The sequence below is a fragment of the Entelurus aequoreus genome, linkage group LG01 (assembly GCF_033978785.1).
Source record: "Entelurus aequoreus isolate RoL-2023_Sb linkage group LG01, RoL_Eaeq_v1.1, whole genome shotgun sequence".
Lineage (NCBI taxonomy): Eukaryota > Metazoa > Chordata > Actinopteri > Syngnathiformes > Syngnathidae > Entelurus > Entelurus aequoreus.
In genome coordinates this window covers 90,643,136-90,655,585 of record NC_084731.1, presented here as the reverse complement: position 1 = coordinate 90,655,585, position 12,450 = coordinate 90,643,136, and the positions used below count along the sequence as shown (strand labels likewise).

Below are 12,450 nucleotides of genomic sequence, written 5' to 3'. Positions count from 1 at the left end.
TTGAAAAGAATAATCAAAGTAAATACAAAAACAGTACAAAACAGTACAAAAACAGTACAAAGCAGCGCCGGGGGGTTGTAAATTCAAAGTAACTAAAATAGAATTTAAAATATATATATATATATATATATATATATATATATATATATATATATATATATACAAGTATATATATATATATATATATATATATATATATATATATATATATATATATATATATATATATATATATATATATATATATATATATAATAAACAAAGTGCAAAGTCATAGGCTCACTCAATTTCAGTAAATAACTTACATTTGAAACACAGCATCATCGTTTTCACAGCTTTTTGGTTGTTAGAGGTGGAGAGTGTTTTAATGTAGAGCTCTAAATCTTTTTTAAAGGCACAAAAAATAGGTTGGGTATTGAGGAACTTACATTTATGAATATAAAACTTAGCCAATTATTGATGGTTATGGTTTGAAGTCATATCGAACAATTGCGTCAGGTATTTGATGAGAACGACTTTATATTGTCAATATAGGCTATTGAGTTTCGTTTTTAACATTTTCTGCTGGGGGTGTCATGTATTGGTTACTCGGGTCACATGACAACACCGGAACCATTGTAAGGGGAACTTCAGGGCGGGGGGACACAGGATATGATGACATGTGTTGTGTGTTGGACGCCTGGAAGTGGATAAAGTAAGAGCGGGAATAAAAGGCAGAAAAAGACAATAAAAGCTTCCTTTTGGTGTATTATTAAGCTTATATTGCTAATAAGTGACAAGTTTGGCACACAACAATGGCGACGAGGACGGGATAGTGTCCCCCTGGGTTTTTTTTCAATGAAAAAAATGCACCTTGACTCAAAAAAGGTTGAAAATCACTGCTCTACAGCAAACTCATTTTCATTGAGGGCCACATTGTAGTTATGGCTGCTCTCAGAGGGCCGCTTGTAACAACGAATGATATATGAATTTGCCTATGCATTTGATTATGACGGTATATATAATTTACGTACACTGTAAAAAAAAATCTATTTTTTACAGTAAAAAAAAACTAGCAACTCAATCACCAGAATTTTACAATAAAATGTAGTGTTTTTTGCAACATATTACGGTAGATGGAACAACTGTATTTTATTCTGGCAACTGCCAATTTTTTACCGTTAAAAAAACTGATACTGTTTTACCATTGACAGTAAAAAAAATTATGTAACCTATTTTTATGGGCTTTCCTCTTTGTGATGTTAAGTTCCTGTTATACGCTGTTATACAGTATATGCCTTGAGCTCTTATTTTGAAGGCGCTAAGAGCGGAAGTGATGACACGTTGTAGTGAAGCGGAGGTTTTTGAAAGAAGATAAATAAAGTGGTCCTCGTGTAAACTGGAGCCTCCGTGTTTGTTATTTTGTAGTTTATACAGTACAGGCGATATTTATAAACCCTCGGTTACATTGGTGGTAGCGGTGGGATCGAGGTCCTGCAAAAGAAAGACGAGGACCACTTTATTTACCTTCTTTCAAAAACCTCCGCTCCACTACAACGTGTCATCACTTCCGCTCTTAGCGCCTTCAAAATAAGAGCTCATGGCATATACTGTATAACAGCGTATAACAGGAACTTAACATCACAAAGAGGAAAGCCCATAAAAATAGGTTATAATAACAACCATAGATTTTACAGTAATTACACTGGCAGCACAGTCGACAGAATTTCCCGTAAAAAAAACAGTGGTAAAGTTTTTTCCATTTTACAGTAATATGCTGTAAAAAAAAAACATTGAACATTTTACAGTAAAATGTATTGTCATTTTTACAGTGTACAATTTGATGGATAACTTGCTCTAAAACCATAAGTCAAACAGAATTTTAAGTGTTTTAATAAAATAAAATGTTTGGAGAGTATGATATTATTATTTTTTTGCTATATTGGATAATATTAAAGTTTAAAATGTATGCAATGTCATGTGGTACCTTCATTTTTTTCTATTTAAATGGAAAGAACAAATACATTTAGTAAGAAAAGATAAAGTACTTTATTGACGCATATTATTTCCAGGCCTTTTGTGGGCCACATAAAATGATGTGGCGGGCCAGATCTGGGCCCCCGGGCCTAGAGTTTGACACATCTGCTCTACAGGATCAATACAGAAAACTATTGTCCAGTTTGACCTTTAAATGCATGGATGTTAGCAAATATGTGAATAGTTCATAGGCTGCCGTGCCTCTGTATAGCCAGGTGGGGGCACTGTTTGGCAAGGAGCTGCATTTGTTTTGAATAATGCTGTCAACTAAACTAAAGTTAAGTTAAAGTACCAATGATTGTCACACACACACTAGGTGTGGTGAAATTTGTCCTCTGCATTTGACCCATCCCCTTGTTCACCCCCTGGGAGGTGAGGGGAGCAGTGGACAGCAGCAGGGGCCGCGCCCAGGAATCATTTTTTGGTGATTTAACCCCCAATTCCAACCCTTGATGCTGAGTGCCAAGCAGGGAGGTAATGGGTCCCATTTTTATAGTCTTTGGTATGACTCGGCCGGGGTTTGAACTCACAACCTACAGATCTCAGGGCGGACACTTTAACCACTAGGCCACTGAGTAGGTATTAAATTATTTATAATACTTAACCTTTCAATAATCATTGATTAAAAAGGTAAAACTGCATAATAGTCTATACTACACACAGCCTGTGGTAAGCTTGTAGTACAATAATAATTCACCTGGCAACGCTGTTTGTGGCACAACCTAATGAAAAGATGTCCAAAGTGGGGCCTGGTGGTCATTTTTTGTAAAAACTAATTTTATTTCATTAATCATATGTATCCTTCAAGAAACATTATATTGTATTGAATCTATTGGTGTCAAATTCTTATTCTTTAATCAGATTAATTACATTTTGGAATTTGGATGAATCACACACTGCAAAAAGTCAGTGTTCACAAACAAGAAACATTTTTACAAAAATGAGGGGTATTTTATTTGAACTAAGCAAAATTATCTGCCAATAGAACAAGAAAATTCGGCTTGTCAAGACTTTCCAAAACAAGTAAAATTAGCAATGAACCCAAAAAAATACCTTAAAATAAGTATATTCTCACTAATAACAAGTGCACTTTTCTTGGTAGAAAAAAATAGACCTTTTTGCTCAATATGTTGAAAGATATTCTTAAATGAAGTAAATGCTAGTGCCATCATCTTGACATAATGATATGCGCTCGGCATTACAGTTCTTGAAACCAGCAAACTTATACTAAAAACTACTTCATTTTTCTTAATGGAAAGGCAACAAGGCAACCGCTTGTTACTCTCGGGGTCTCCTAGCCGCTCAGGCATACTATATGGTCTAAAATGCATTTTTCCATCGATAACATGACATCATCGCGGCAAGTGCGTGCTCTTTCAGTCAATTAGTGTGCATATATACAGCCCGGCCCCCGGCAAAAAAAAATTTAATTGTAATTTTGAAGAATTCATCTGAATGTGCATGAACTATTTCTGTTCAAAATTGTTTGAAATGTCACATGTTAAATGTTTAAATATTAACTGTCAGTTTGCTGTACTGTGCCAACTGTACTACTATATGAGTACGTATTTTCTATTGTTTCATTGAAAATAAAACAGCAAAGTCCATTTGGCTGTCATCTGTTTTAAATTATGAGACACATTCGTGTCAAAATCATGATTTTTTTTTCATGCTTGAAGTAAGATATTACTTTAAAAAAGTAGTTTTATACTTGTGAGTGTTGATGACACAGCTTTGCAACAGTTGATGTTCTAGTTTCAAGCATGTTTTACTCAATATAGGTCTAAAATCTCAGCAACAAGCTGTAATATCTTACTAAAAACATTTAGGACCAAAACCCTTAAAACAAGTAAAACACTAACATAAAATCTGCTTAGTGAGAATAATTATCTTATCAGACAGAAAATAAGCAAATATCACCCTTATTTGAGATATTTAATCTTACTTAGATTTCAGTTTTTGCAGTGCAGGTGATTACTAGCTTGCATAATACACAGGATCTTAAGAAAAGCCCCCAATAGTTGTACTCAAATACAATTTTATTGTCAGAGCATCATCCTGGGACACATTTAAACGGTTTATCTGAACGCATGTCATGTATTTGCACAAAACTCGGTAAGAGAGCTTTATTTGAAGTTCTTTCATGCTGTATTTTGGAGCGAAATGTGCAGGGAGAACACCAGTCGCGGTCACCTCACTCCTTTCTGTAGTTTTTAACAGTAACTGTATAGCGATTAGGGCAAAAGAACATATACGGTCAAAATAAATTGCATGATTAACTTAAGCGTGTTCATAATTAATGCAAAACATTTTTTTTGTGATTATACACAGCTCATTTTGACAGCTCTAATGTAATCATGTTGAAGACATGTATTAGTATGTTGATTATTGTGGTGTTTAAGTGGTTTTACAATACTAAAATTCAGGTTTTGCTATTGTGGGGGTACAAAGCATATTTTGGGGATGGTCCTGCAATCTGAACATTAACCGGATGGAGTATTCCGAATGGATTGTATATTACCTTAAAATATATTTCCACAGGTTGTACATCATAAATCCCTAGCAACACGAGTAACACAATGGGGGGGATGTTTTTAACTGTACATAAACCTAACAAAGTTCAACAGATAAAACAAAAGCGGTCTATGTTCAAGCATCAGGTCGTAAACAAGGCGCTGAAATGTTTATGTCATGCATCCGCGAATAAATAACGTCATTCACTCGGAAGCTTTGAGGTTATTCGCCTTCATCTGCCGATGAAGACGGGGAGATATACTGTCAAAATATTACAGTTCATATACTGTACCACCGGCTCGCAAATTCACATTTTAGTAGGCTACAACTCAAAAATGACTTTTAAACAGTCATTCATCCCGCATGTACATCAATATGATGTTCGGTCCATCATCTCGCACTGTAAACCCGGTAAATAATCAATTCTACTACCTCCCAAATGACTGCCAGTTTAGTAACCTTATTCTACGCATTTTTTTGTATTTACTGTAAATATAAAAACAAATGGCTAATCTTCTTCTTTTTGAGATGCTGCCTCAGTACTTACATTTTCTTTTTCTATTGGTCCATGAATTATTTGTGACCCCTCTCTTGTCTTGGAGTAGCGAGAGGCAGGCTGACGCTCTTCAGCCCGTTTCAGACACCAGCAAAATGTCTTGTCCGCCGCGTACGCCTAAGAAGCACCCGTGCTCAGTAGCGCCCCCTCTGACCGGTCCTGGACATAGTGAGGGGCAGCGACACGGAGGAGAGCGAGGACACTTCCCAGTAGAGGGAACGAGACAGAAAGAGCTGGTAGAGGATCACCATGGCGATGGACTGACACAGAACTACTCCGATGGTGACCACCTGCATAAAAAACACAAGAGAAGAACGTTGGGAGGACCGTATCTTCCTGACACGAGTCACGCTGGAATGCTGCCCGACCTTGTCCCTCTGGTGCTCGTTGACGATGGCGGACGTGAGGACGAGGAGGGGATGACAGAGGAACCACAGGAAGCATCCCTGTGCAGAAAACATGTGTAAGAGGTAGAGCTGAGTCAATCTCTCCAATATGAGACGATTCCATACCTATCTGGATACATGGAGAACAATACGATTCAGAAGTGATACATTTGAAACAATGTGGTGTAAATCTATATTTTTAATATACATTTAAAAAAAATCGAGCTGGTTATGATACTGTAACTCTGCTGCTCGGTTGTCATATATTGTTTTCTTATTACATTTCTGAGTGTCATTTGCAAGTATTATATAGTAGATGCAAGTATTATATAGTAGACGTTGCAAGCAGTGGCAACTCCGAGACTTTCGATGGCAGCAGTGCATATAGTATGGTGGTTTACCTAGCTAGTCTTACAGTATGTTGAGCCCTACAAAGTGTTTATACTCTAAGGCCGTGTTTTTCAACCACTGTGCCACGGCACACAGTCTGGTGTGCCGTGGGAGATTAACTAATTTCACCCATTTGGGTTAAAAATATTTTTTTGCAAACCAGTAGTTATAGTCTGCAAATTATGTGCCGTTGTTGAATGTCGGTGCTGTCTAGAGCTCGGCAGAGTAACCGTGTAATACTCTTCAATGTCAGTAGGTGGCAGCCGGTAACTAATTGCTTTGTAGATGTCGGAAACAGCGGGAGGCATTGTGCAGGTAAAAAGGTGTCTAATGCTTAAACCAAAAATAAACTGAAGGTGAGTGCCCCTAAGAAAAGGCATTGAAGCTTAGGGATGGCTATGCAGAACGAGACTAAAACTGAACTGGCTACAAAGTCAACAAAAACAGAATGCTGGACAACAGCAAAGACTTACTGTGGAGCAAAGACGGCGTCCACAATGTACAAACCCCGTTTCCATATGAGTTGGGAAATTGTGTTAAATGTAAATATAAACGGAATACAATGATTTGCAAATCATTTTCAACCCATATTCAGTTGAATATGCTACAAAGACAACATATTTGATGTTCAAACTGATAAACTTTTTTTTTTGTGCAAATTATTATTAACTTTAGAATTTGATGCCAGCGACACGTGACAAAGAAGTTGGGAAAGGTGGCAATAAATACTGATAAAGTTGAGGAATGCTCATCAAACACTTATTTGGAACATCCCACAGGTGAACAGGCAAATTGGGAACAGGTGGGTGCCATGATTGGGTACAAAAGTAGATTCCATGAAATGCTCAGTCATTCACAAACAAGGATGGGGCGAGGGTCACCACTTTGTCAACAAATGCGTGAGCAAATTGTTGAACAGTTTAAGAAAAACCTTTCTCAACCAGCTATTGCAAGGAATTTAGGGATTTCACCATCTACGGTCCGTAATATCATCAAATGGTTCAGAGAATCTGGAGAAATCACTGCACGTAAGCAGCTAAGCCCGTGACCTTCGATCCCTCAGGCTGTACTGCATCAACAAGCGACATCAGTGTGTAAAGGATATCACCACATGGGCTCAGGAACACTTCAGAAACCCACTCTCAGTAACTACAGTTGGTCGCTACACCTGTAAGTGCAAGTTAAAACTCTCCTATGCAAGGCGAAAACCGTTTATCAACAACACCCAGAAACGCCGTCGGCTTCGCTGGGCCTGAGCTCATCTAAGATGGACTGATACAAAGTGGAAAAGTGTTCTGTGGTCTGACGAGTCCACATTTCAAATTGTTTTTGGAAACTGGACGTCGTGTCCTCCGGACCAAAGAGGAAAAGAACCATCCGGATTGTTATAGGCGCAAAGTTGAAAAGCCAGCATCTGTGATGGTATGGGGGTGTATTAGTGCCCAAGACATGGGTAACTTACACATCTGTGAAGGCGCCATTAATGCTGAAAGGTAAATACAGGTTTTGGAGCAACATATGTTGCCATCCAAGCAACGTTACCATGGACGCCCCTGCTTATTTCAGCAAGACAACGTGTTACATCAACGTGGCTTCATAGTAAAAGAGTGCGGGTACTAGACTGGCCTGCCTGTAGTCCAGACCTGTCTCCCATTGAAAATGTGTGGCGCATTATGAAGCCTAAAATACCACAACGGAGACCCCCGGACTGTTGAACAACTTAAGCTGTACATCAAGCAAGAATGGGAAAGAATTCCACCTGAGAAGCTTAAAAAATGTGTCTCCTCAGTTCCCAAACGTTTACTGAGTGTTGTTAAAAGGAAAGGCCATGTAACACAGTGGTGAACATGCCCTTTCCCAACTACTTTGGCACGTGTTGCAGCCATGAAATTCTAAGTTAATTATTTGCAAAAAAAAAAAAAAAGTTTATGAGTTTGAACATCAAATATCTTGTCCTTGTAGTGCATTCAATTGAATATGGGTTGAAAAGGATTTGCAAATCATTGTATTCCGTTTATATTTACATCTAACACAATTTCCCAACTCATATGGAAACGGGGTTTGTACATCTGAACATGACATGACAATCAACAATGTGCCCACAAAGAAGGATAAAAACAACTGAAATATTCTTGATTGTAAAACAAAGTAGATACGGGAAATATCGCTCAAAGGAAGACATGGAACTGCAACAGGAAAATACAGACAAAACAGGAAAAGCCACCAAAATAGGAGCGCAAGGCAAGAACTAAAACACTACGCACAGGAAAACAGCAAAAAACTCAAAATAAGTCACGGCGTGATGTGACAGGTCAAGCCAGTACACCTACTTTGAGACAAGATATATATTGATGCATGGTTGGTTATGGTTTAAATTAATATCCAATAATTGCGACAACGACTTTTTGTTGTCTGAGTTTAATTTTTTAATGATTTCTGCTGGTGGTGTGCCTCCGTATTTTTCAACGCAAAAAATGCGCCTTGGCTCATTAAAGGTTGAAGAACACTGGTCTAGATCAGTGGTCCCCAACCACCGGGTACCACCATTTTTGGGCGATATAGAAGTGTGATCTAGACCAATGGTCCCCAACCTTTTTGTAACTGCGGACGCTTGAAAGTTTGTCCCACGGACCAGGGGGGGGGGGGGGGCGGAGGGGGGGATGGTATTTAATTTTTTATTTATTTATTTTTTATTTTTTTGTCATAAAAAAATACAATCATGCGTGCTTACGGACTGTATCCCTGCAGACTGTATTGATCTATATTGATAAATAATGTAGGAACCAGAAATATTAATAACAGAAAGAAACAACCCTTTTGTGTGAATGGGTACGGATGAGTGTAAATGGGGGAGGGAGGTTTTTTGGGTTGGTGCACTAATTGTAAGTGTATTTTGCGTTTTTTATGTTGATTTAATAAAAAATAAAAATAAATTTAAAAAAATATATATATATATATATATTTTTAATTTCTTGTGCGGCCCGGTACCAATCGATCCACGGACCGGTACCGGGCCGCACAAGAAATTAAAAAAATATATATATATATTTTTTTTTTTTTAATTTTTTTTTTTTTTTATTAAATCAACATAAAAAACGCAAAATACACTTACAATTAGTGCACCAACCCAAAAAACCTCCCTCCCCCATTTACACTCATCCGTACTCATTCACACAAAAGGGTTGTTTCTTTCTGTTATTGATATTTCTGGTTCCTACATTATTTATCAATATAGATCAATACAGTCTGCAGGGATACAGTCCGTAAGCACGCATGATTGTATTTTTGACAAAAAAAAATAAAATAAATAAATAAATAATTAAATACCATCCCCCCCTCTGCCCCCCCGCTGGTCCGTGGGACAAACTTTCAAGCGTCCGCAGTTACAAAAAGGTTGGGGACCATTGGTCTAGATCACACTTCTATATCGCCCAAAAATGGTGGTACCCATTGTATGTGTGCTGCATGTCAACAACATGACGAAATGCCACAGGTCGGACCATATAGTGCCATAATTGTGGAGGAAAATGAGTGTCTCCATGGTGACAGCCGAAATGGACGCAAAAACCTCATTTAAATAGGGCGGTCGGCACCACTTTTGCAAGTTTAATCAATTGTGCACGCAGTCTTTGTAGATCACACACAACATTAATAATACACGCAAATTTCTCTTTGCCTCTTCTACTGGTTTGTTTTCGTTAGTACGTGCACACACGGAGAGAGAGACAGAGAGCGCTGTAGACACACAGGGCTTCCAGCAGTTTCGCAGAGAGATCAAACCGATTCGGTTATTTGTTAGACCCACAAGAAGGAGCCGTTGGGACAGATTTTTGGTGAATTTGGCCGGCGCTAACCTTGGCAAAGCAGATGTAGAAGTCTCTCTTCAGGGTGCTCCTCTCAGTGGAGATGATCTGGTAAAGAACGGAGGCCAGCAGGAGGGCCAGCGTCACCCTGAGGGCAATGAGGAGTATCCCTGCCAGACTCTGATGGCTGTGGTAGCTGTGGTGTTGGCTCCCAGATGCGGAGTACTGCTCCCATAGCAGCAGCACACCCTAAAAGTAACACAGTTAGCATCTCGGCAAACACGGACAATCGCGCCAAAAGGTAGCGTGCCTGCGTAACGACTCCACCCACGGCAACAGCTGTGGACGCCGGAGACTGTTCCCACTGCAGAGGTCGGGACTGAGGTTTCCGGCCTCGACTTAGAGTCCAGCTCACACACAGACTTAGTAACGTGTACAGCACGGACACCTGAGCCACCATATCCCAAACTGCATGGAGACAACAAAGCCAGAGAAGTCACTTGGTGTGTTTTTACAAATGGATTTAAAGATCATTTGTGAAGTTACGTACACTTAGCTAGGCTGCCCATCAGCGGAATACCAACGCCGTCTCTGGAATACCTGCAGAGCACAACAGTAAAGGTGGCAGTTATGCATTTGTTATTATGTCACTACTGTGGTGCTGACCTACAACTAGGGTTGTACGGTATACCGGTATTAGTATAGTACCGCGATACTAATTAATAGCGATGTCCGATAATATCGGACTGCCGATATTATCGGCCGATAAATGCTTTAAAATGTAATATCGGAGAATTATCGGTATCGGTTTCAAAATTATCAGTATCGGTTTCAAAAAGTAAAATGTATGACTTTTTTAAACGCCGCTGTGTACACGGACGTAGGGAGAAGTACCGAGCGCCAATAAACCTTAAAGGCACTGCCTTTGCGTGCCGGCCCAGTCACATAATATCTACGGCTATTCACAATGCAAGGCATACTTGGTCAACAGCCATACAGGTCACACTGAGGGTGGACGTATAAACAACTTTAACACTGTTACAAATATGCGCCACACTGTGAACCCACACCAAACGAGAATGACAAACACATTTCGGGAGAACATCCGCACCGTAACACAACATAAACACAACAGAACAAATACCCAGAACCCCTTGCAGCACTAACTCTTCCGGGACGCTACAATATACACCCCCCCCCCCCACCTCAGCCCCACAACCCCCAACCTCCTCATGCTCTCTCAGGGAGAGCATGTCCCAAATTCCAAGCTGCTGTTTTGAGGCATGTTAAAAAAAAAAAAGCACTTTGTGACTTCAATAATAAATATGGCAGTGTCATGTTGGCATTTTTTTTCCATAACTTGAGTTGATTTATTTTGGAAAACCTTGTTACATTGTTTAATGCATGCAGCGGGGCATCACAACAAAATTAGGCATAATAATGTGTTAATTCCACGTTGATATCGTAATCGGTAATTAAGAGTTGGACAATATCGGAATATCGGATATCGGCAAAAAAGGCATTATCGGACATCTCTACTAATTAATCATATTCGGTACTATACCGCTTCTGAAAAGTACCGGTCCGCCACACCCCCACGCCCCCTTCGTCGTCATGTCGTGTCATTGCTGGTTTGCATTTTGGCTTAAAAACTAACAATAAAGGCGAAGTTATAACACTGAAACGCCCTCAGGAAGAGGTGCTTTAACACATGGCTAGCTAGCTAGTGGCTAAAGTCCTCGTCTCCATGGCGACAAATAAAGTAAGTTTCTTACAAGTATCATCCCTGCAGGACGAGGAATAGCCAAACATGCTTCACTACACCGGCGTCAAAATGTAAACAAACGCCATTGGTGGATCTACACCTGACATCCACTGTAATGTTACTAAGTACAGTAGCGTATCTAGTCGATACTACTACGATTACGTCGATATTTTTTGGCATCACAACATCTTCTTTCGTTTTTTTTAAATGTTATATTGTGTTTATAAACTCAGGAAATATGTCCCTGAACACATGAGGACTTTGAATATGACCAATGTATGATCCTGTAACTACCGGACTATAAGTCGCTCCGGAGTACACGTCGCACCGGCCGAAAATGCATAATAAAGAAGGGGAAAAACATATATAAGTCGCACTGGAGTATAAGTCGCATTTTTTGGGGAAATTTATTTGATAAAACCCAACACCAAGAATAGACATTTGAAAGGCAACTTAAAATAAATAAAGAATAGTGAACAACAGGCTGAATAAGTGTACGTTATATGACGCATAAATAACCAACTGAGAACGTGCCTGGTATGTTAACGTAACATATTATGGTAAGAGTCATTCAAATAACTATAACATATAGAATATGCTATACGTTTACCAAACAATCTGTCACTCCTAATCGCTAAATCCCATGAAATCTTATACGTCTAGTCTCTTACGTGAATGAGCTAAATAATATTATTTGATATTTTACGGTAATGTGTTAATAATTTCACACATAAGTCGCTCCTGAGTATAAGTCGCAACCCCGGCCAAACTATGAAAAAAATTGTGACTTATAGTCCGAAAAATACGGTACTTGGAATCGGATTGATACCCAAATTTGTGGTATCATCCAAAACTAATGTAAAGCATCCAAACAACAGAAGAATAAGTGATTATTACATTTTAACAGAAGTGTAGATAGCAAAGTAAGCAGATATTAACAGTAAATGAACAAGTAGATTAATAATTCATTTTCTACCACTTGTCCTTAATAATTTTGACAAAATAATAGAATGATAAATG

At 38.8% G+C, this 12,450-nt stretch overlaps 1 protein-coding gene across 2 annotated transcripts in view; it reads right to left on the bottom strand.

Annotated features, from left to right (window-relative positions):
• Nucleotides 1-3,108: 3,108 nt before the first annotated feature.
• The window catches only part of gpr180 (G protein-coupled receptor 180), a 42,676-nt gene continuing 33,334 nt past the window's right edge, over nt 3,109-12,450 (bottom strand). For both annotated transcript variants that reach the window (XM_062061718.1, XM_062061710.1), the window contains exons 6-10: nt 10,216-10,265; nt 9,976-10,133; nt 9,717-9,914; nt 5,455-5,532; nt 3,109-5,376 (exon numbers count right to left, since the gene is read on the bottom strand). In XM_062061718.1, coding sequence (XP_061917702.1) covers nt 5,221-5,376; nt 5,455-5,532; nt 9,717-9,914; nt 9,976-10,133; nt 10,216-10,265 — 640 coding nt within the window. In that variant the 3' untranslated portion in view covers nt 3,109-5,220. The remainder of the gene's footprint in view (nt 5,377-5,454; nt 5,533-9,716; nt 9,915-9,975; nt 10,134-10,215; nt 10,266-12,450) is intronic.